A 21,333-nucleotide genomic window follows, 5' to 3' on the forward strand; every position below is an offset into this window, starting at 1 on the left:
TTAGATGAGATGGATTTTTCTTTGAGCTTTAGGGCTGGGTTGTGATGTAAACCTGGCCAATGGCAACATCACATTTCCTCGGCCAATTGTTGGTTGAGGGATAGGCTCATGATTCAAGCAGAACCAATCAGAATCAAAAGACTGTCATTTCCAGGTTATTTCACTGGAACTGTTGGGAGAGAGAATTTTTTTCCCCCGCTAGGACTGCAAAATACAAACCTGAGTTGCTGGAGGCCATCTTTGCAATAAATAAACGTAAGACCTTTCCTGAAAGTGAAGCCAGCAATGTGGGGAGCTGCTCTGTAGGAGGGACAGAGATAAGACCCTGGTGACATTGTTTGGGTACCTAGATCTGGCTCTGGGAATTTTTGTTATTTCAGTGAGTTTCCTTTTACTTGAACCATGTTGAATTGGAGCCTGGCAGTTATAATCTAAATAATATTAACATACCAGATGATTATAGGATTTTCCTGTTGTGACAACTCCCCCGTTTTGACTCTGACCATATGTGTAGATTGTGACTGAAAAGAACTTGTCACTAATTAATCCATCATAATTTTATTGAGCACATACTATAGCAGTCATCATGTAGAGTCCTGGGATATAAAAATCAATAGGGCAAACAAGCTCTCCATCAGATAGACAAATACAAAAAATACATGAGCAAGGTGCCAGCATGGTGGTTAAGAGAGTGGGCTTTGGAGCGTCACTGCCTAGGGCTACTGTGCCACTTACTATTTACTCCACATATTTTGTAACCTCTCTGCCTCTCAGTTTACCCGTCTGCAAAATGAGGAGAATAATTGTTGTGAGGACTGTCTTAATCCATTTGAGCTACTATAAGAAAATACCAAAAATTGCATAGATTATGACAGAAATTTATTTTACAGTTTTGGAGGCTGGAAAGTAAGATCGAGGTGCCAGCAGATTTGGTGCCTGGTGAGGGCCTGCTTCCCCATTCATAGATGGCCATCTTCTCACTGTGTCTTCGTATGTTGAAAGGAGGTCTTTGGGTCCTTTTTTTAAAAAAATAAGGGCAGGAGTCCCATTTATGAGGGTAGGTCCTTCATGACTTAATTGCTTCCCAAAGGTCCCACCTTCTGACACCATCCCACTGGCGATTAGGTTTCAACATATGACTTTTGAGGCTACACAAACATGCAGACCATAGCAAGGACCAAGTGAGCTGATATATGTAAACCACTCAAAAAGTGCCCAGTGAAAAAGTGATTGCTATTGCTACCATGACTATGCACTGGTTCCCAGATGGCAAGGAAAACACACGTGGTCATCTGTAATTCTCCTTAGGCACAGGGGAAGGGAAAGATTAGAGAAAAGAAAGTAACTTTTGAGCTGAACCTGAAAAGGTGAGGCACCCTAGGGCAAAGTACCCTAGAATTGCAGTTATCTGCATATTCTTGGATAATAATTGCATGTGTGTGACTTTTGAAGATGTGACTGTAAAAGTTTGCAGAAGCTACATCCTCAAGAGCTCAATGCACCATGCTAAATGATGCTTTTATGAATGTTGGGTAGGATAATATCTTTTCCAAGAGATCAAATAATCAAAGGGCTTAAGTAAAAACAGCATTTAACAGTTACCGTAATTCAAAAGTCCAAGGGAAGAGCTGGCTATAGATATGTCTGGATCGGGGTTCAGATGATGATTCCAAGAGCCATTTTCTCTCTTTGTCTCTCTGCTTCATCTGTGCATGGGTCTATTCTTGCATGGTATTATGCTCTGTGTTGGTAATGTGGCTGGTGGAGATTCACAGGCTCAAGTCCAATGGAAAAGAAGGAGATTCTTTTCTATAGTTGTCCCAGCAAAGTTTCATTGACTCTCACAGAGTCATCTGAATCAATTATTTTGGTGAGTGGGATGCTATACTCTGATTAATTAGGCTAGAGATTTACATACTGGAAGTGTCAATTCCACTGAGAAGCTCATAGACTTAGCATGTTAAGGAAGATGGCCCTTCAGAAGGAATTTAGGTATGGATACCAGAAAACAATGTGAAATACACACCTGATGACAAACCTATAGAAGTTCAAAACACCTTTTATAGTGGAGGGGTTGGGAGGGTCATTGCTGTTTTTTAAGCTGGGAAATGGCATGCACATTTTCATTTTAAAAGGATATACTCAATCTAGTGTGGAGGATGGATTGGAGGGTTGTGGTTGGAGGCAAAGGGCCAGTTACAATGTTTTTCACTGATTGAGGGAAGTGATGATGAATGTATAAATGACACCTTTCGCACCGGGAATGGAAAGGTGCAGTGAATCAGATATGTGCATTTAGTGGCTGGAACCATAAGAATTTTATGCTGGGCAAAATTCAGTAGGGAAGGGAGGGAAGACATTTAGCTTGCACCTTAGGGTTTTGGCTTTGGTGCAAGGTGGGTAATGATGCTATTTACTTAAAGTGGAGCTACACAGAGAGAGAGACAAAGAGAGAAACCTAATGATGTGGTTTGGATGTTTTTGTCCCTTCCAAATTTCATGTTGATATATGACTCCCAATGTTGGAGGTGGGCCTAGTGGGAGGAATTTGGGTCATGGGGGTGGATCCCTCATGAATGGCTTGGTGCTGTCCTCATGCTAATGAGTTTATGTGAGATCAGGTTGCTTAAAAGTGTGACACCTCCCCACTCCGCTCTCTTGATCCCTCTCTCACCATGTGATAGGATGGTGGCACCCTCTTCATCTTCCACCATGATTGGAAGCTTCCTGAGGCCGCACCAGAAGCAGATGCTGGCACCATGCTGCTTGTATGTTCTGCAGAACTGTGAGCCAAAATAAACCTCTTTTCTTTATAAATTACCCAGCCTCAGGTATTCCTTTATAGCAATGCAAATGGACTTACCCAGCTCATATCTAAAATTTATTTACCTTCATGATCTTTTACACAGAGTGGTAGAAAAAAAAGATATTTAGAGTTTATGGAATCTATTTTTTATCATAAGCAACATTATTCACAATGATAAATGACCTGGAAATACCTTTGTGCATTCAGGGGCACAAAGAAACATTTGTGACCTGAAAATATGTAACACAGGCACATGCATTTTCATGTACACACAATATTATATTAGCCTCATTATTTTCTTTTTTCTTTGTTTTTCCTATTTCTTCTCATCTGCTTTTTACTGCTGTTTTCTTTTTATATCTTAATTTATCTTCATAAGTGACTTTAAACTCTTCTAGAACAAGGTAGTATAGAGTCAATAAATATTGCTTAATACGTACTCATTACAAGTCAGCCTTTACAAAGAACGATCAGAATGAGACCTGGAATTTTTTAAACCAAAATTGTTCTGCTACTTTCTTTATACAAATATTTACAAATGTGGATAAACTGTATCTGCTATTTTTTAATAAAAGACACCTACATTTGTTTAAGATTTGATTTATTTAGTACCAAAACAACTCCTCCTTTCTCATGTCAGTTCTCTTTACCATCCCACCAGATATTTCAAAACGAAATTCATCTCAAGGCTTCGAACCAATTAAAGAAAATTCAGTTTTAAAAGCTACTCAAAATAGGCTTTGTAATAAAAGAAACATTTAAAAGATAAGCAAGCAATGTCCAAAAAATGAATGCATTTGTGGATTACGATCAGAAGAAAATTTTAATCACAGTAATCTGTGGTTCATGACTGTCTGCCATAACTTCTCCATTTCCACTTTATCCAGCAAATCCTGTAGTCTTCAAAGGGCCCATATGTTCATTTTTCCCAAATTAGTTACTTCTGTTGGCTATTTTTTATGCTTTACAACTTGGAATTCTATCTTTGGCTATTATTTGTAAGCAGGTGACTACCTCAAACCACCTTTGCTCTCTCCTTTTTTTCTAATATTCATTGTTCTTGGTCTCCTGTACACATGTCCTGACTCAGAAGGAGAGCAATAAGTGCACAAATATGGCAGGCAGATGAAGACAGTGAAAGCAAGATAGGGTTGAAAGACAGGAAAAGTTAGCCTTGCCCTTACACACAACTGCTAGATGATTGCAACTTTCATCTGTGTTAATGGCAGTATCCAGCTCTGAAATACACAGGGTCTCCACACTTTCTTATGAATAAACTCTCCAGTTCTCAGGCTGGCTTTCAAAGCTCTTACAAATATGGTCCATTGATTCTGCTTCTGGGTCTCTGTTCTCACTTCATCCCCATCATTACCTCTGTCTCAAGTGTGCTTTTCCCCAACTTGTGCCACTCCAAGTGTCACCCATCACATAAGGTCCAGTGAACAGAGAGGATTTCCCTATCCCTTCTCTGTCACATCCTAATTTGGAAGTAAACATTTCCTCTTCTTTCACAGTATTGCGCCCTTATTTCCAGCCTAGAACTTAGCATATTTTATCATTTTCTCTTCCAAAATTATAGGTATTTTGTGTGTGTGCATGCCATTTCCTTTCTTGTATCCTTGGCAATTTACTAGTCAGAGCTGGCTCCTGCACCATCTGGGAAGTGAGGAGCACCTCTGCCCAGCCGTCCCTCTGTCTGTGAAGTGAGAAGCACCTTTGCCTGGCTGCCATGCAACCCTCCAGGTGTGAAGTGGCAGCCTTGTGTGTGATGCTTCTGCCCTCCCCAAGTTTGCATTTTTGACAGTAAAATTTACTTTTAAATTATAAAATTTAAATTGGGGAAGATTAAAAAAAAGAAATTTACCAATCAGGGCTATACTATTAATATATTAATCTTAATACTCTTCTGTCTTCACAGAATCTAGCATGGTGATTCAAACATAAGAGGTATGAAAACTATTTATAAGTCAATGAGCAGAGAAAGGAATACATAGAAGGAGGATTGGAAGTTACCAAAAGGGAGGGATGAAGGAAATACTATTACCATAAACCATGGGAACAGTAGATCAGACAGAAACATGGAAGAGAATAATTGAAGAATTGCAGTTCAGTGAAGAACAAGGTGCTGACATAAGCAAGAGTGGGACCAAGGGAGGTGTGAGACTTGGAAGGTACGTCTGTTTACTCAGACGTTTGGTCTCTCTCCCTCCTTCTCCTGTTCATTACTCTCATCAGCTTACTCATAAATCAGTGAACACATGCCTTGCTTTATTTGAGCTAAATACCTAGCAGATCCATGAGAAGCAATGTCTTACCACAATGTAAAGTGGTGCCCATATTTATGAGAAAGCTATTAGGACAAATATTTGTCTTGGGAAACCATCACACTAAAGGATTTACAAGAATCACCTACTGGCTATTTCTCTTCATTTCAATCTTCATTTTTATCACCTCTGCCAGGCCTCCTCTGTCTCTAGATTTTTCACCCCTTCGCTGTTGAGAATACCAATAAGCATTGAGGGTGCAAAGAGAATGCAATGCTGAATTCCTCATTCTCTTTGCATCCATCACACCCACTTAAACACATACACCTTGGCATGATTAGTGTTTTTCCATGTGTAAAAGCTTCTCTGGACCCCAGTCTCAGGAATAGCAGACACTGTGTGCTTTTAGCATCAAATCCATCTGTTTGCTATGCTGCTCATCACACTGAATTGTGATCGTTTGATCACCACACACTAGCCCGTAGGCAGGGGCTTTGTCTTAACTCATTATTAAATCTGATTCAGTGCCACAGTGTCTGGTCCTTACAGGCTCATTAAAGGGTTGTTGAGTGAATATATACAAACATGAAGGAATAAATAATAAAACAAAGACATTTCTCATTTCTCTGTAGCTTGCTTGAAAAATAGTTAGCATCTCTTACCTTTGGTTTTTGACTTACTATATAGCCTTTCGAGAATTGTCAAAGATTTTGGGATGTTATGTTATGTTTCTCTTAAATAACAGACTAAAATATATTTTTGAAGATTTAATGAGGCAATATTATTGCCAACTGGTTTTGTCACTCAGGGCATTTAATAGAAAATTTGTTAATATTGTCTTTAATTTGCTTAAATATTTATGAACATTGCTTTCAAAAGAATTTATATCTGGGGCTATTCTTTAATAGAATTCATTTTGTTGTGGTTTCAATTTTTCTGTGTTTCATCTCGTTTTGATAAATTCTGCTGGAATTGTCTTTAAAGGCTTTAGAATCTGAGTGGGAGTCTCTTTGGATCCCATTCCTACTTGTTCCACCTTCTGGAACCCCAGATTCAATCAGAGTGTCTACCACAGGGATCTTGGTCCTGATCACAATTCGTCATCTTCTGATATGGAATCTAGATAATCCGTGTCAACGTATAAGAGGAACCCGGAGAATAAGCTGTCTGCCCAACCTGGGTCTGAGAAGAGGCCATTCTGGTCTGTGAAGAAGATCTCCAGCCAGACTTCATCTTCTGGCTGCAGATAGATGACTGTAGACCCCGAAGCCACATCATGGTTTCCTGTGTTGGCATCGAAGGTCTTTATCCGGTACTGCCCATTGTGTACCAGTCCAATTGCCAGATGCTTATTAGCCAATGTGATATCATAAGAAAAGTAATAGATCCCTGGGAAAGCACAGATGAACTTCCCTGTGGCAGGGTTGTAGTGCTCTCCCTCATTGAAGAGGACCTTGTTAAATACAATAGGTAGTCTTTCTTCTGGGTAGCTTGTTGTGATGCCAACAGAAAAGGCGGATTTGAGCACAATGCTTCCACATCTGCAAACTCCAGGCAGCCCTGGGTCCCCTTGTTCTCCTCTGTCTCCCTTTGGTCCAGGAGGACCAACTGGACCTACTTCTCCTTTCTCTCCCTCTGGTCCCATGGGTCCTTTCTTCCCAGTCTCTCCTTGGTCCCCTTTCTCACCGGCAAGACCTAGTGGTCCAGTCTTACCTCTCAAACCTTCAAAAAGAGTATATAGTTTGATTAATAGTTCCTTGAAAGATATAATCACAAACAGTATACCTACGTGGTCCCAGCACATCCCAACTTTGTCTTTTCAGGCTACCTTTAACAGTGTATTACTAAATAATAAATTTTTTTTTTTTTTTTTTTTTTTTTGGATATGGAGTCTCACTGTCACCAGGGCTGGAGTGCAGTGGCGTGATCTCAGATCACTGCAACCTCCACCTCCCGGATTCAAGCAATTCTCCTGCCTCAGCTTCCCAAGTAGCTGGGATTATAGGCACCTGCCACTACGCTCATCTAATTTTTTGTATTTTTAGTAGAGACTGGGTTTCACCATGTTGGCCAGGCTGGTCTCGAACTCCTGACCTCAGGTGATCCGCCTGCCTTGGTCTCCCAAAGTGCTGAGATTTGGGAGGCCTGGGCCACCATGCCCGGCCAGCAGGAGCCTAGCATTCGAAAGCGCATCTGGCACATAGTGAGGGCTCAACATGCTACAATAACCAAAAAACAATGACTGCCACCACCATGCAGTAGCTTCTTTTGTGAGGAGAAAACTGAGTCCCAGACAGGTAAAAAAAACTTGCTTCGGGGGTGGGTGCAGTGGCTCACGCCTGTAATCCCAGCACTTTGGGAGGCCAAGGCGGGCGGATGCCGAGGTCGGGAGATCAAGACCATCCTGGCTAACACGATGAAACTCCGTCTCTACTAAAAATACAAACATTAGCCAGACGTGGTCGTGCACGCCTGTACTCCCAGATACTTAGGAGGCTGAGGGAGCAGAATCGCTTGAACCCGGGAAGTGGAGGCTGCAGCGAGCAGAGATTGTGCCACTGTACATCAGCTCGGGTGACAGTGCGAGACTCAGTCTCAAAAAGAAAAAAAAAAAATTCCTCTGTATCTGGACTAGAATCCAAGCCTTCTTAGTTGAATGATGTTTCCTGTTCATCAAAATGCCTTTTACCTTTGGGGCTGGAGTCAAGAATCTTAAATAGTGTTTGGCTCTGTCACTAAACGGTTGTATCATTTTAGTTAAGTCCCTTAATTTTTCTGAGTCTCTTTATATACAGAAAAAACATAATTGCTATGAAAGAATTTTCACAAATTCCAAATCACCATACAGGAATATTTTCTGTGTGTCTAAATCTTTATATGTGCAGACCAACTATAGGCTAAATACAGAAAAATGGTGATCCTGGTTGAAGGAAATAAGCAAAATCAATTTAATTTATATAAATGGTTTAAAATTTAAATAGATTATGTATATAACACATTATATATACAATATTTTATATATATAAAATCTATATAAGACATTGATTTTGTATATGACATTGATGTTTTATATATAAAATAGATTATATATAAGACATTGATTCATATATGACATTGACATTTTACATATAAGGCATTGTATAGATATAAAAAAGCAATGATTTTATATATATAACATATTATATATAATATATTGAATATATTTTATATTTCATATTTCATATCTACCATAACCCTTTTAGCAATAATGATAATCAGCAATAAAATTAATGTTACAAATAAAAAAAATAAGATTCAAGACCAAAATGAGTTTCCTAACCTGAGATTATTTAAATACAATATACACACATAAGGATACGTAACAGCTCAGAAAGAAAAGTGTAATAAATGTAATATTATATATAACATATATATTATATATAACATATATAATATATATAATATATAAGCCAATGTGATATCATAAGAAAAGTAATAGATCCCTGGGAAAGCACAGATAAACCTCCCTGTGGCAGGGTTGTAGTGCTCTCCCTCATTGAAGAGGACCTTGTTAAATATAATAGGTAGTCTTTCTTCTGGGTAGCTGGTTGTGATGCCATTATATAATACAATATAATATAATATAATATATATAATATATGTTATATATAATATAACATATTGCTGATGAATTGTGTAGTTTTACTTTACCTATGTATTTATTCTTGAGAACTTTTATTAAGCCAAACCTAAATTTAAATTTTTGGCAAGTCATTTCTTCTCTGGGTTTTAAATGCTCCATTTGTAATAAGGGGAGATTGGATCTAAGTCCAATCCAAACTTACTGGGCAAAGCAGCAAACAGACATGGGATAAAACCCCAGTTCAGCCATAGATCAGTTAGGTGAATTTTAAGAAAGGGCTTGATCTCTCTGGCTTTAGTTTCCCAGTCCTTGAAATGAAGGTGTTGGACTAGATCGTTTGAGGTCTCACCCTCTTGAAAATTCCTTGATACCAAATCATACACTTTGGGATGCAATTTTACAATGCTGTCCACAAAAACGCCTTCACAGCCTGAAAGTTTGGATTTTCTAGAATAACGTTTGTTTGAGATGCTGAATTGGGTGATACATAATCATGGACTAGCTGTAATAATGTATAGTTATTCTTCCTGTTTGTATGAAGAATTTGCTTGCGTGCTTAGGTTCCACACATTAAGAATGGAAAGAAAGGATGAGTCATTGTCCTTCTCCCTATTTAGTCAGATGTATGCTTGGGTAGAGTGGAGGATTATGGGGGTAAGGGTTAGTCTATGTTTAGGTATTGAAACTAGATCAGAAAGGGTTTCTTTATAGTTCTCCATGAAATGGGTCTACCTAGATTTCTTCTTCCTTACCATTTCTTCCTTCCATCCATCCATTCATTCATTCTATCCTTCCATCCATCTATCCATGGATCTATGCATATGTGCATGCATCCAAGTAAACCATCTAACGTTAATTGACCATCTACTACATACCAGTCATGGACTAGGGGCTAAGTGAAACATGGGCATGAAAGACATCTGCCCGACCCTCAAATTAGCTGTTATTACTTATGACCTTGGATCTGCAAATATGGGCCATAGTTAAATTCACAAATACCTAAATCCATATGATAAACTGGAATGAATGATCTTTTTCATGAGGTTATTCTAGTGTTATCTGAAGATTTTTATATGGATAGGTACCCAGATTAAATTAAATGCTAATATTATGCTACAGTAATCATTGCAACAGACCAGTGAGGGAGACAGATACTTTAATAGAAAATTTATAACTGAGTGTAATAAACTCTGCATTTCTCATTTAGGATAGGGAAGTTGGACCAAAATTATGCCTGATTGGACATGGTTCGGTTGGATGTGGTGAGGGTATTCACCAAGAGTACGTGAATGAGAAGGCACTTGTAGTGTCATTAAAGGGGAAACAGGGAGCAGGCACTCCCAGCCAGGTTGTGGCCAGTTACAGCCATATTAAAAACACATCCCCAAATCTCCCAGTCTCTTCCTGTAGTTTATAAGTGAGGTACACCTCTCTTCATCAATCACATAGTCATTCTTACCTTTTCTTTCTGAGCTGTTATGTATCCTTATGTGTGTATATTGTATTTAAATAATCTCAGGTTAAGAAAGTCATTTTGTTTTTGAATCTTATTTTTTTCATTTGTAACATTAATTTTATTGCTGATTATCATTATTGCTAATAGGGTTATAGTAGATATTAAATATGAAATGTAAAGGTCCTAGTAAGTTCTTAGTAAATGGTTATTATGATGATGTATTTTAATTATGTCTGTATATATTGGCCTCCCCCACATGAATGTCTGCTTATCAACATAAGAACAATGTCTTATGCTTGCGTTCCCAGTGTCTAGAACAGTGTTCTCAACCAGGTGCAATTTTGCACTGTCCACCTTTCTACCCAGTGGATAGCTGGCTACATATAGACAAATTTTGATTGTCAGTTTGGAGAGGAGTGCCACTAGCATCTAGTGGAATGCTATTGAACATCCTACAATGCACAGAACAGTGACTCCACGGTAAATAATTATTCTACCCCAGTTCTCATTAGTGTAGAGGTTGAGAAATACTGGGAGAATAATATTGGATAGTAATAGGTGCACAGAAATATTATTGAATGAATAATGCCTGGATACATGGATGAATGAATGGATCTATGAATGTGGTGGTATCGCTGGCCTCATATATGGTTAAAACGGTAGCAGTTCTGAACATTTAATTTAATCTGAATGCATATCCACATATACGTCTTTAACATTAGAACTACCTCATGCAATGAATTACCAATGTCTAGTTAATTATATGGCTTTGGCTAGTCACAAATTTAGCTGTGACTCATATTTGCAGATCAAAATTTAATAAGTTATAACATTTCCTGAGTTTTTATCACATGGCAGTTATCCTGTGGAGGGTTTTGCATGTACTCTTGCCATTAAACTTAACAATCACCCTTATTACCACCAACTTACAAATGAGGAAACTGAGCCTCAAGGAGGATATGTGGCCAAGGATACTAGATTAGTCATTGAAAGAGCTAAGATCTGAGCCAAAGTCTTTCTGACTCCAATGTTTGTTTGTATAGCCACTACGTTATTGCTTCCAGACCCAAACAAAAAGCAATATATAACTATAATCCTGGTGTTATTATAGGATTTCAAGAATATTCATAATTATGACTCAATGTAACTTGTATTCACAGGTGTTACCTTACACATGTCTTTGAAAACTTACATTTTAGCTCCAAATTAAAGCTTCTTATCTGATGTTGAAGTTTTCCCTAAAGGTTCTTTATCTATTATTGCGTAATGTTCATAGATTTGATAATTGATTTGCCAAATATTATCCACCTGGCAAATTCACAAATGAATTATTATCCAATAATCTGAATATATATTACGATTTTGTTTTACAGAACTCAGTAAATCAAGAGTGGTGATTGGAGATACATAGAATTTTTTCCTTCCTATCTTTTGTCCCAACTTTTATGCTCAGCAACTTGTCTTGAAAGATTGATTCCAAATCCCTTCCTCTTTTAGAATTAACACAGCCTGTCTAGAATTTCAATTCTGTTTACTCTGAAGGACTGAAAAATCTGGCAAGCTTCCTGGACCTACTTATTTTGGGGGGAAACAAAGTAAAAATTACTGAAGGACTATTGGGCAATTATGTTGCTGTAAAGAGCTGTAAAAATCTACTTTTTAGCTGCTATGTGTCAGGTGGGAAAGTGATGAGCTAGGAAAGGTAGGCTTTACAGTGCTATTGTCACTTCATCTGTGAAAAATAAAATTTAGAAGCCCTTTATGTATCTTTGTTCAGGATATTCATGCTGAGCAGGATGGCATCCGTGCATCTGCCTCCTGGTTTTTGCCTCTGCTTAGTCTGTCCATTTCCCCTTCTGTCCATCTGTCTGTCCATCCATGTGCTTGCACATCCAGCCATTGCCTGCTGGCTGCAATAGCCCAGTACTTCTGGGCATCAGATGTTTGAGTCCAGCTCTGGCAGCTACTGGTAGTGCATGTCCACTCCGGTCCATTCTCAGTAATTCATTTAATCATGCTGTGGCTCAATTTTCTCATCTATAAGGTGGGATAGTGTTCAGCTGAAAGAGTTGACATTACAGTGAAATAAGAATGCAGGTACAGAGTTTAGGGAAGCATCTGAAGCCTAGTAAGGGCTCAGTAAATTGTTATGATTAATGAAAGTAGAGAAGGGGTTTCAGGAGCAATTCCCATTAGAAAAAGTAACAAAGAAAGGGGAACAGTTTTAAGGTGGGGGTGAAGGAGGGTGTTTTATGCAACCTCTCATTCATTACCTGCAGTTCCCTTTTCACCTTTCTCTCCTTTCCTGCCGTCTCTACCATCTCTTCCTGGAAGGCCGATGCGACCATGGGGACCAGGGGAACCATTTGCTCCAGGGGGCCCTGGAGGTCCAGGCAAGCCAGGAATGCTGCAGATATACCTGGGGGAGTAGTTCTCTCCTTTCAACTGATTACCCCGGGGTTGTCCACTGGCACAAATGGCAAAACTTGTGACATAGAGCAAGACAAACATCTTTGGCTCTGGAAGAGAAACATATGGACATAAATGAACTTTCTGTATGGGGAGGGGGATGGTTTGGCATGATTAAATCAGTGTGAACTGATGTGCATTTGCAACAATTCACTCCAGTGTTCATCTTTCCACACATGTAAAACCCCGTTTACCTTCATAATTCCATTGAAAATTATTAACACATAATTGATATAGAATCCTCAGTGCCCTACACAGGAGTCGGTGCAGATGAAGAATTGGTTAAACACATTTCAAAAGAAATCACTGCATTTATTCTTCGGAAATCAATGATGGACTTAAAAATGGCATTTTCTTTTCGGAAAAGTAGTGCATTTTTTAAAGAATAAAATTTAGATCTGGAAATGAAACAGATAAACATCACCATTATTTTTACCACCTTGAGATTTGCATTTAGGTGTATATATCCTTCCAGTCTCTTTTGTCTATACTGTGGAGAAAGTGATACCATGCCGTTTCTATACTTCTTTCACTTCTTTCACTTGACAATGTATCACGAACGCCTTCTCATGTCAAAATTATGTGTAACATTAAAAAATAATTGCTTTTGTCCCTACTATCTTTTATGTACAGAACCCCCATTATAGATATTTAGGTTGTTTCCAAAGTTCTCCCAATATAAACATCATGCTAGATATCATTCTAGCTAATCTTTGCATGCACCCATGATTGTTTTCTTAGAATTTATGGACTATTGAAAGCTGGAGAAAAGAGGAGGCATTTTCAGGAAAACCATGTTTTTCACTTGGTAATCATGTGCAATGCCAATTAGTGTTAATTGGAGTACTGTGCATGTCCTGAGGGGGGTCTCAAACTTTAATTTAAAATCTGCAGGATGTAATGCCGTGGTGTCCCATTAAGCTGTTAGCATTGGGGCTCAATTAAAGAGCTATGTGAAATTAAGCCGCGCATGGCTCACATGCCCCAAGTGAAGCAGGCAGCAGGTCTCTTCAATTCTGATCTAATAGGACTTGGGCCCCAACCCTACTCCCCGACAAAGCCTAGAAGCTGAGAACGATGGGCCATTTATTAGTAGGCACTTTGGCATATAGGCTGAAGGTGAGATGGAGAGTGGTATAGATTGGGGATACCTGATTTTTTAGGCTAAATGCTCCTTAGGATTAACAGTGTTTTAAAGGGAAGAATATATACAGGTGGTTCTGGGGTCATGTAAATGAGTTGTGTTTGGATGATTGGACCTGTGCTTTAACAAGAAATCTATATAGTGCTTGATCTGGTGGATACTCTCCCAAAGGAAATAATCACAAAATGTGGGGAAAGCAATCAGATGAAATTTCTTTTGTTTTTTGACAGCCATGTAAGAAAATTGACCAGGCACACATCACCATTTTTGTGGTACCCAGGGGGAAATTGCAACATCTTGGAATTAGACCCAGAAATTTGCCAGAGCATAGGAATGACAAACTAAGAAAAACACAGTGTGCACATGTGATTTTGAAGTAAGCCTGATTCCTAGAAATCTTATTAGTGAAAAACCAAAGCAACTGATCCGAATTCAGGCTCTGTAACTTTGACTAAATCTCAGTGTTACTAGTTAAAAAAAAAGCAAGGAGAACATTTTTGCCATGCCCTGTGTGGTAGACTTGTCACACAGCACAAATCCAAAATTATTGATTCTATTGCTCAACTGGGATTAAGGCACTTTCTGACAAGCCCAGTGCATTCAATACAGGCCTTCCAAAGGAGCTGCAGATAAAAAAAATATATATATATGGAAAGAACATTCTGTTCACACCCTCTGCCATGGTCAGAACAATAGAACAAGATGCATCGATTAAATTAGCAGTTCCCTCTCCCTTGCGAAAGGCTGATTAGAGGAGGCTTTCAGAAGGAATGAGAAAGTGGCCCTGTCTGGGGCTTCATTTTTAAAATGTGGGGGAAGCAAGGCTAATCTCAGGAGCTCTAAAGCGCTTCCTCAGGGGGCCACCTTTCTGGAACTTGCCAAGCTCTTTGGGGCCTGGAATCACAGTGGGCTACCTGCCGAGGAGGCCTCCTGGAGATGCAGGCTGTCCTTTGATTACTGGTGATACGTGTTCTCGCATATTTGTCTGCTACTTGTGTCTTGAAATTTAGAATCATTTCCCATAGAATTGTTGCAATTTGACAGGAAGAGACGATGGGCTAGAGTAAGCCCAATCTTAAGTTCTTGTCTTGTTACCATTTAAAATGGACATTTAATTTTTCAAATTGCTGTTGGTGCCTAATCACTTAAGTTATTACTTTATTCTGTTTTCTTTAAAGAATTTTAATATATATCCTGGGAGGGAACATGTTCAAGTACATCACGTTTTTGCTGTGGTGATACATGATGCAGGCCTGGAGCATGCAGGGCCCATTATGCTGTAGTGATGGAGCAGGACAGCAATAATATCACCTCCCTTCCCAGAAAAATAAATGCACTCCCCTCCCCAGAAAAAAAAAGCTGGGTATGGTGGCTCACATCTGTAATCCCAGTATTTTGGGAGGCTGAGGTGGAAGGATTACTTGAGCTCGGGAATTTGAGAGGATCCTGGGCCACATAGCAAGACCCCATCTCTACCAAAAAAATAAAGGTTTATGGAAGATAGTCATAATGAGGCTTTTAACTAGACATGGGGTGCAAGGGTATAGGCTGAGGCCAGAGTTACTTTCAGGAAGGACCTGAAAGCATCTGCAGAGAAGTTGATTTGGACAGTGACTTCTCAGACACGGTGATGCAGGTGTGAAAGCACAACTATGCAAATAGTCATAGGAACAGTCTGTGAAGAAGAGTGTGGTAAGGGTCTAGTTGATGGTGGACAAAGGAAGCAGAAATTTTAAAGATGTGATTGGAAAAAAGGATATTCAGTATTGCCAATAGCCAGGCAAAAAGTCACTCAAAGAAGGAATACATTAAAACAATGGAAACAGATTTATTCATTGAATAAATGGATCGCTTTCATGACAAATGCACTACAATACTACTGCCTGTACAGGAGTCTAAATGCTTCAAGCATTCCCAATTAAAACTTTTAAAAAGGCACTCAAAGTGATTATTACATAAAAATCCTTATCAGAATTGAGGAACAGACTGGGCGTGGTTGCTTACGCCTGTAATCCCAGCGCTTTGGGTGACCGAGGTGGGAGGATCACTCGAAGTCAAGAGTTCAAGATCAGCCTGGCCAATATGGTGAAACCTGTCTCTACTAAAAATACAAAAAGTAGCCCTGCATGGTGGCGTGCACTTGTAATTTCAGCTCCTCGAGAGGCTGAAGCAGGAGAATCACTTGAACTCTGGAGGTGGAAGTTGCAGTGAGCCGAGATTGTGCTGCTGCACTCCAGCCTGAGCAACAGAGCCAGACCCTGTCTCAAAAAACAAAGATAATTGAGGAACAATGTGTTGTGGTGCCTGATGCATGCTAGTGGCACGATGGTGACTGGTCAGTCAAATATTGGGATTCAGTTGATGCAAGGGGTGTGGATTATAATGGAAAAATCACAGTGGCATCATGCTGTTTGGTTCTTCATTGCACTTAAGGGCCCAAAGCTTCATGTTACATGGTGCGATGGTCTACAAGGCCCTCCTTATTTCCCTGACTTCATCTTCATCTTCTATTCTCCTCACTTTGTCACCTCCAGTCACACTGGATTCCTTGGTGCTCCTCAAAGACACCAGTTATGCCCCGCCTTAGGGTCTCATGTGTCTCTTCACATTGTCTAAATCCCCCTTCACCAAGATGTCCATATAGCTTACTTCTTCATCTCCCTCTTCACGTTTTTACTTAAATGTTATCTTGTCATTAAGTTCAACCCTTATCACTGCAATCTGCCTTCTTCTGCCCATGACCTTCCTTTTATTTGCTCTACATTTTTCTATTCTCCATTGTACTTTTCACCTCTAACTCAGTAGCTAATTCCTATCTTTATTTTATATCTACATTTTCCCTGATAGAATGTAAGCTACATGAGGGCAGGGATCTTTGTTGAAATCATGGAGGCGTCCAACCACCTACAGCAGGGCTTAACCCAAAAAACATGGCTGGAGAAAGAGGATAATTTTGTGGGGAGGTTTGAGCTTTGTGGGGGAAAAAAACTGGTGAGAAATTATGAAATATGAGAACATTACACAAGAAAGAGGGAAATGGGGTTTGAAGAAATCTCCCTGGAGTCTGTGTGTCCTTTTTGCAGTGTTTGAGAAATACAAATAAAAAACTTGAGTTGTTTTAACGTGACATAGTCTAGGGTGTTTAAAAATATTTTAATATTAATTTTTCTTGTATAGGCAATTCAAAAGAAAAAAGAGTATGCAATGAAAAGTCAATTTCTTCTCCTCCCTTTGAGTCTTCTGGATACCCAGGTTCCCTCCCTAAAGGTGATTACCTTTGCCAGTTTCTTGTGTGTCCTCCTTCCCCATGTTGGCATCCCATATGCAATGTTCTGTGCATTGCCTTTTCACTTAGTTTCCATATGAGTATTTATAGCTTCTGTATTGACACCTGTATGTGTAGAGCTGTCTTGTCCTTTTTAATTTAATGGCTAAAAATCCATCATATAGATGTGTTTGTAATATTTAACCAGTTTCCTACTGATGGGTATTTGGACTATTTTCTTTCTTTTGCTATTATAAGCAATGGTGCAATGAATCTATCTATCTATCTGTCTATCTATCTATCTATCTATCTATCTATCTATCTATCTATCTATCTATCTACAAATGGCTTATGACATGAGCAGCAAATAATTTCCCCCAGTTTGTCCTTTGTCTTTCCTCATGTATTTTAAAATATTTTTACCATGAAACTATTTTTTGAGATTCAATTTATTGTGTTTAGAAGGCCTTCACCACTTTAAGGTCCTGAAAAGAATCCTTGTGCTTTTCTTTCAATTTTTGTTTCATTTTTTTCACATTTAAAAATTTGTTCCATCAGAATTTTTCTGATAAAAAGTGTGAGGTAGGGATATAACTTTATATTTTCAACTCCTTGTATTGAATAATCCACTCTTTACCCACTCCCCCACTGCCTTGCAGTGAACTTGGTTATTTTGACTGGGAATAAACCATGTGGGTCACAATTTCATAAACATTATAATAATTTTTAACAGCTTTATAAAGATATAATTTGCACACCATAAAATTTACCAAAGTGTACAACTCAATGTACATCACAATCCAATTAAAGACTATTTTAAAACTCCAAAAAGAAACCTGTACCCCTTAGCTGTCACTCCACATACAACATGCTTTAAAACATTTAATTGAATTCATGAGTAGCTGGGACTACTGATGTGTGCCACCACACCTGGCTAACTTTTGTATTTTTTGGAGAGATGAGGTTTCGCCAAGTTACCCAGGCTGGTCTTGAACTCCTAAACTCAAGCGATCTGCCCACCTCAGTCTCCCAAAGTGCTGGGGTTTCAAGAGTGAGCTGCCGTGCCCAGCCTGGAAATACTGTTAATCTTGAACACGTCTGTCCTGGATGCTAATTATAAATAATCCTCAGTCCTATTTTTCTGTAGGGATTACAAAGCAACAGGTTTTTGTTTTTAAAACACATTTAAAAAATTTAATTTGTGTTACTTTAGATTCGTGAGCCTCCATGTTAATGTGTTTATATTTGAGGCAGAAATGTTGTATATAGTATTTTGTGAATTTATTTAATCATGGAACCCTTTGTTCTTGCTAAACTAGCCACGGAAAATACTTGGAGAAATACTGATTAACTCAGTACAAAGACTGAACTCCCGGAAAACATGTTCATAGACTGAGATCCCTTTGTAAATAGCATATTATTTTTTCCTCAGTGTAAGTAGACTCCACGTATATTTTTTTCTTGTAAAAATAAAATATGTTGGTGGTGGGAATGTAAAATGGTGCAGCGCCTGTGGAAAACAATATAATGACTCCTCAAAAAAATTAAAGAGAATTACCATATGATATAGCAATTCCACTTTGGGGCATATGTCCAAAAGAAGTAAAATCAGGGACTCAAATATTTGCACATGCATGTTCATAGCAGCAGGGACTCAAACCAATATTTGCACAGCCATGTCTGCAATGTTATTCACAATAGCCAAAAGGTGGAAGCAACACAAGTGTCCATGGAAAGGTGAATGAGTAAACAAAACCTGGTCTACACATACAATGGAATCTCCTTCAGCCTTAAAAAGAAAGGAGATGGCCGGGCGCGGTGGCTCAAGCCTGTAATCCCAGCACTTTGGGAGGCCGAGACGGGCGGATCACGAGGTCAGGAGATCGAGACCATCCTGGCTAACACAGTGAAACCCCGTCTCTACTAAAAATACAAGAAAATTAGCCGGGCGAGGTAGCGGGCGCCTGTAGTCCCAGCTACTCGGGAGGCTGAGGCAGGAGAATGACGTGAACCCGTGGGGGCGGAGCTTGCAGTGAGCCGAGATCGTGCCACTGCACTCCAGCCTGGGGCACAGAGCAAGACTCCGTCTCAAAAAAAAAAAAAAAAGAAAGGCGATACCGACACATGCTACAACATGGAGGAACCCTGAAGACATTATATTATGTGAAATAAGTCAGTCACAAAAGGTCAAATATTGTGTGATTCCTCTTACACAAAGTTCCTAGAGTAGTCACATTCATTGAGACAGAAAGTAGAATACTTGTTGTTGGAAGAAGGGGAGAGGGGAATGGGAATTTATAATTTCTTGAGTACAGAGTTTCAGTTTGGGAAGATGAAGAAGTCCTGGAGAGATGGTGATGATATTGCACAACAATAAAGTATTTAATGCTGCAGAACCGTATACATAAGAATGGTTGAAGTGGTAAATTTTATGGTATGTGTATTTTACCATAATAAAAAAAAACTGAATAAAAAAATGAATTGGAATGTAGGGACAGACCAGTATTCTTATTTCTGTGCCAGGTGTTTTAAGGACATCCTTTACTTTATCCTCACACCACTTGTTATGAAGTAAGTGCTATTATCTTCACTTTACAAGTAAGAACATTGATACTTGGTGGGCTCAAGTCCACACAGGCATGAAATGGTGCAGCCAGAATTTGAACTGAGTTCTTTTGTCTTCAAACACTTGAGTTTGTCCCTACATCATGTGAGGGAAACTATAACGTATTACTTCATGACAACGGGCTGGACTTGATAATTAATTCAAGTTGAAATGTGCTTTGCCTGGAAATCATTAAGAAGAGAATAGGTAACCAGGGAAAGCCAAAATGAGACATTTCCTTGGCCTGCAGAGGTGAAGATTTCACAACAGCAGGCTCTGTGCTTCTCTTGTTGCACCGGGAGTGGCACTGTGATTGGGATAGGATGGAGACCTGAGCTGCTCATGTCTCAGTTCCTTTTATGTTGTTGTTCACCAGCTCCTTGCCTTTGGGGGCTCCAATTTTCCTCTGCAAAACTGCTTTTCCTGTTTGCCATGAATTAACCTCCTTCTCCTCCTGGCACTACTCAAGTCCCTGCAAGGCCACACAATTGCACTGTGTTATGGCTATCTATTGACTTGCTTGTTTCCTCACTAAAATGTGAACTCTAGGACAGAAACTAGTCTACAGTAGAGACTCAATGAAGAAAAAATATTCATCAATATTTATTATTTTCAACAGTTCATTATTGATAAAGTTTTGGCTGCTTTATGGCACAATGATTTAAAAAACCCTGACATTTGCAAAACATTTTTTATCCTAGAGAGCAATGCTAAGCCCATATCATCCTCCCCAAAACCATCTTGTGGTAGATTAGATGGGGATCCAAGGTCCAGAGAAGTCCCACAACTTGTCTATGGTTAGAAAGCTAGTGTCAGTCCAGAGATCTGAAGCTAGGTCTTTAGTTTTATGGAATCTTCCTACAGAATCATCTGTTTAACAAGCTAAAAAGCTCCCATCACGAGAACAGGCCATTCCATCTACATTTGCCAAAATTCTAAAAAAAAGAGTAAACACCATACCTTGCTCTTAGATGGTGGGCTGCTGCAGGATTCTAAATCCACAAGAGACTGAGGATCTTTCATGAGAGCTCAGTGAAAAACTTGCTTTGGTACCAGACAGAATAACAGATCCAAGTTCTCAAAGATTTCCAAATAGTTGTGCTAAAAATAATTTTCTCGTTTAGTCCCAAAGAGCCAAAGGCCCTGGAAGTCATTCATCGAGTGAGGCTCAACTCGGGGACCAGTTAAAATTACAGTTTTGTTTGGGATAAACTTTAAGTGCCTGCTTTCCTTCAGTGGTAAGTTTAGAGCTTCTCCATCTCTGTGTGTTGTGGCCTCTTTTTCAGATTTGTTTACTTAATTTTTTCCCTCTTCGTTTGTTTTCCACTGAGTGAATGTTTCAGGAAAAAAAATTACTCACTGACTGGAAATTAGTTGTTAACTTAGAGAAAAAAGCCATTTTGTATTTGAGAGTTTTGGAGGTAGAGCCTTTAGATTCTGGACCTAGGATGGTGTCTTGTGGAATAATGAGCACTGTCCCTATTCTTGGTAAATATGGCAGGAAAACAGCCCCTCATTCTATGTGCTGTGAAAAGAAAGAGGGTTATGAGAATTGTACTGATTTTTTCTTTGTTCTTTGCTGAATGGATAAATGATTGGGTATTTTTAGAAAACTAATATGTCTTTGTGCCTCTAAAGAACTGATCATAACATCTCAAAAGGCAGAATGATTCTCCAAAGCATATGACTAGTCGTCTATGGT

At 39.1% G+C, this 21,333-nt stretch overlaps 1 protein-coding gene and 1 long non-coding RNA gene across 4 annotated transcripts in view; one reads left to right on the top strand and one right to left on the bottom strand.

Moving 5' to 3' along the window:
• Positions 1 to 2,868: 2,868 nt before the first annotated feature.
• Positions 2,869 to 21,333, bottom strand: part of C1QTNF7 (C1q and TNF related 7) — a 108,283-nt gene continuing 89,818 nt past the window's right edge. For 2 of the 3 annotated variants that reach the window (XM_050791667.1, XM_050791668.1), the window contains exons 2-3: positions 12,422 to 12,667; positions 2,869 to 6,792 (exon numbers count right to left, since the gene is read on the bottom strand). In XM_050791667.1, the coding sequence (XP_050647624.1) occupies positions 6,161 to 6,792; positions 12,422 to 12,667 (878 nt within the window). In that variant the 3' untranslated portion in view covers positions 2,869 to 6,160. Of the gene's footprint in view, positions 6,793 to 12,421; positions 12,668 to 20,591; positions 20,823 to 21,333 lie in introns of those variants that run through there. The other variant, XM_050791669.1, reaches the window with a different exon arrangement.
• The window catches only part of LOC126955282 (uncharacterized), a 93,413-nt gene continuing 92,844 nt past the window's right edge, over positions 20,765 to 21,333 (top strand). Inside the window, exon 1 of the long non-coding RNA XR_007725870.1 lies at positions 20,765 to 20,869. This is a non-coding gene — a long non-coding RNA (uncharacterized LOC126955282). The remainder of the gene's footprint in view (positions 20,870 to 21,333) is intronic.

Source organism: Macaca thibetana, chromosome 5 (genome assembly GCF_024542745.1).
Source record: "Macaca thibetana thibetana isolate TM-01 chromosome 5, ASM2454274v1, whole genome shotgun sequence".
Taxonomy (NCBI): Eukaryota; Metazoa; Chordata; class Mammalia; order Primates; family Cercopithecidae; genus Macaca; species Macaca thibetana.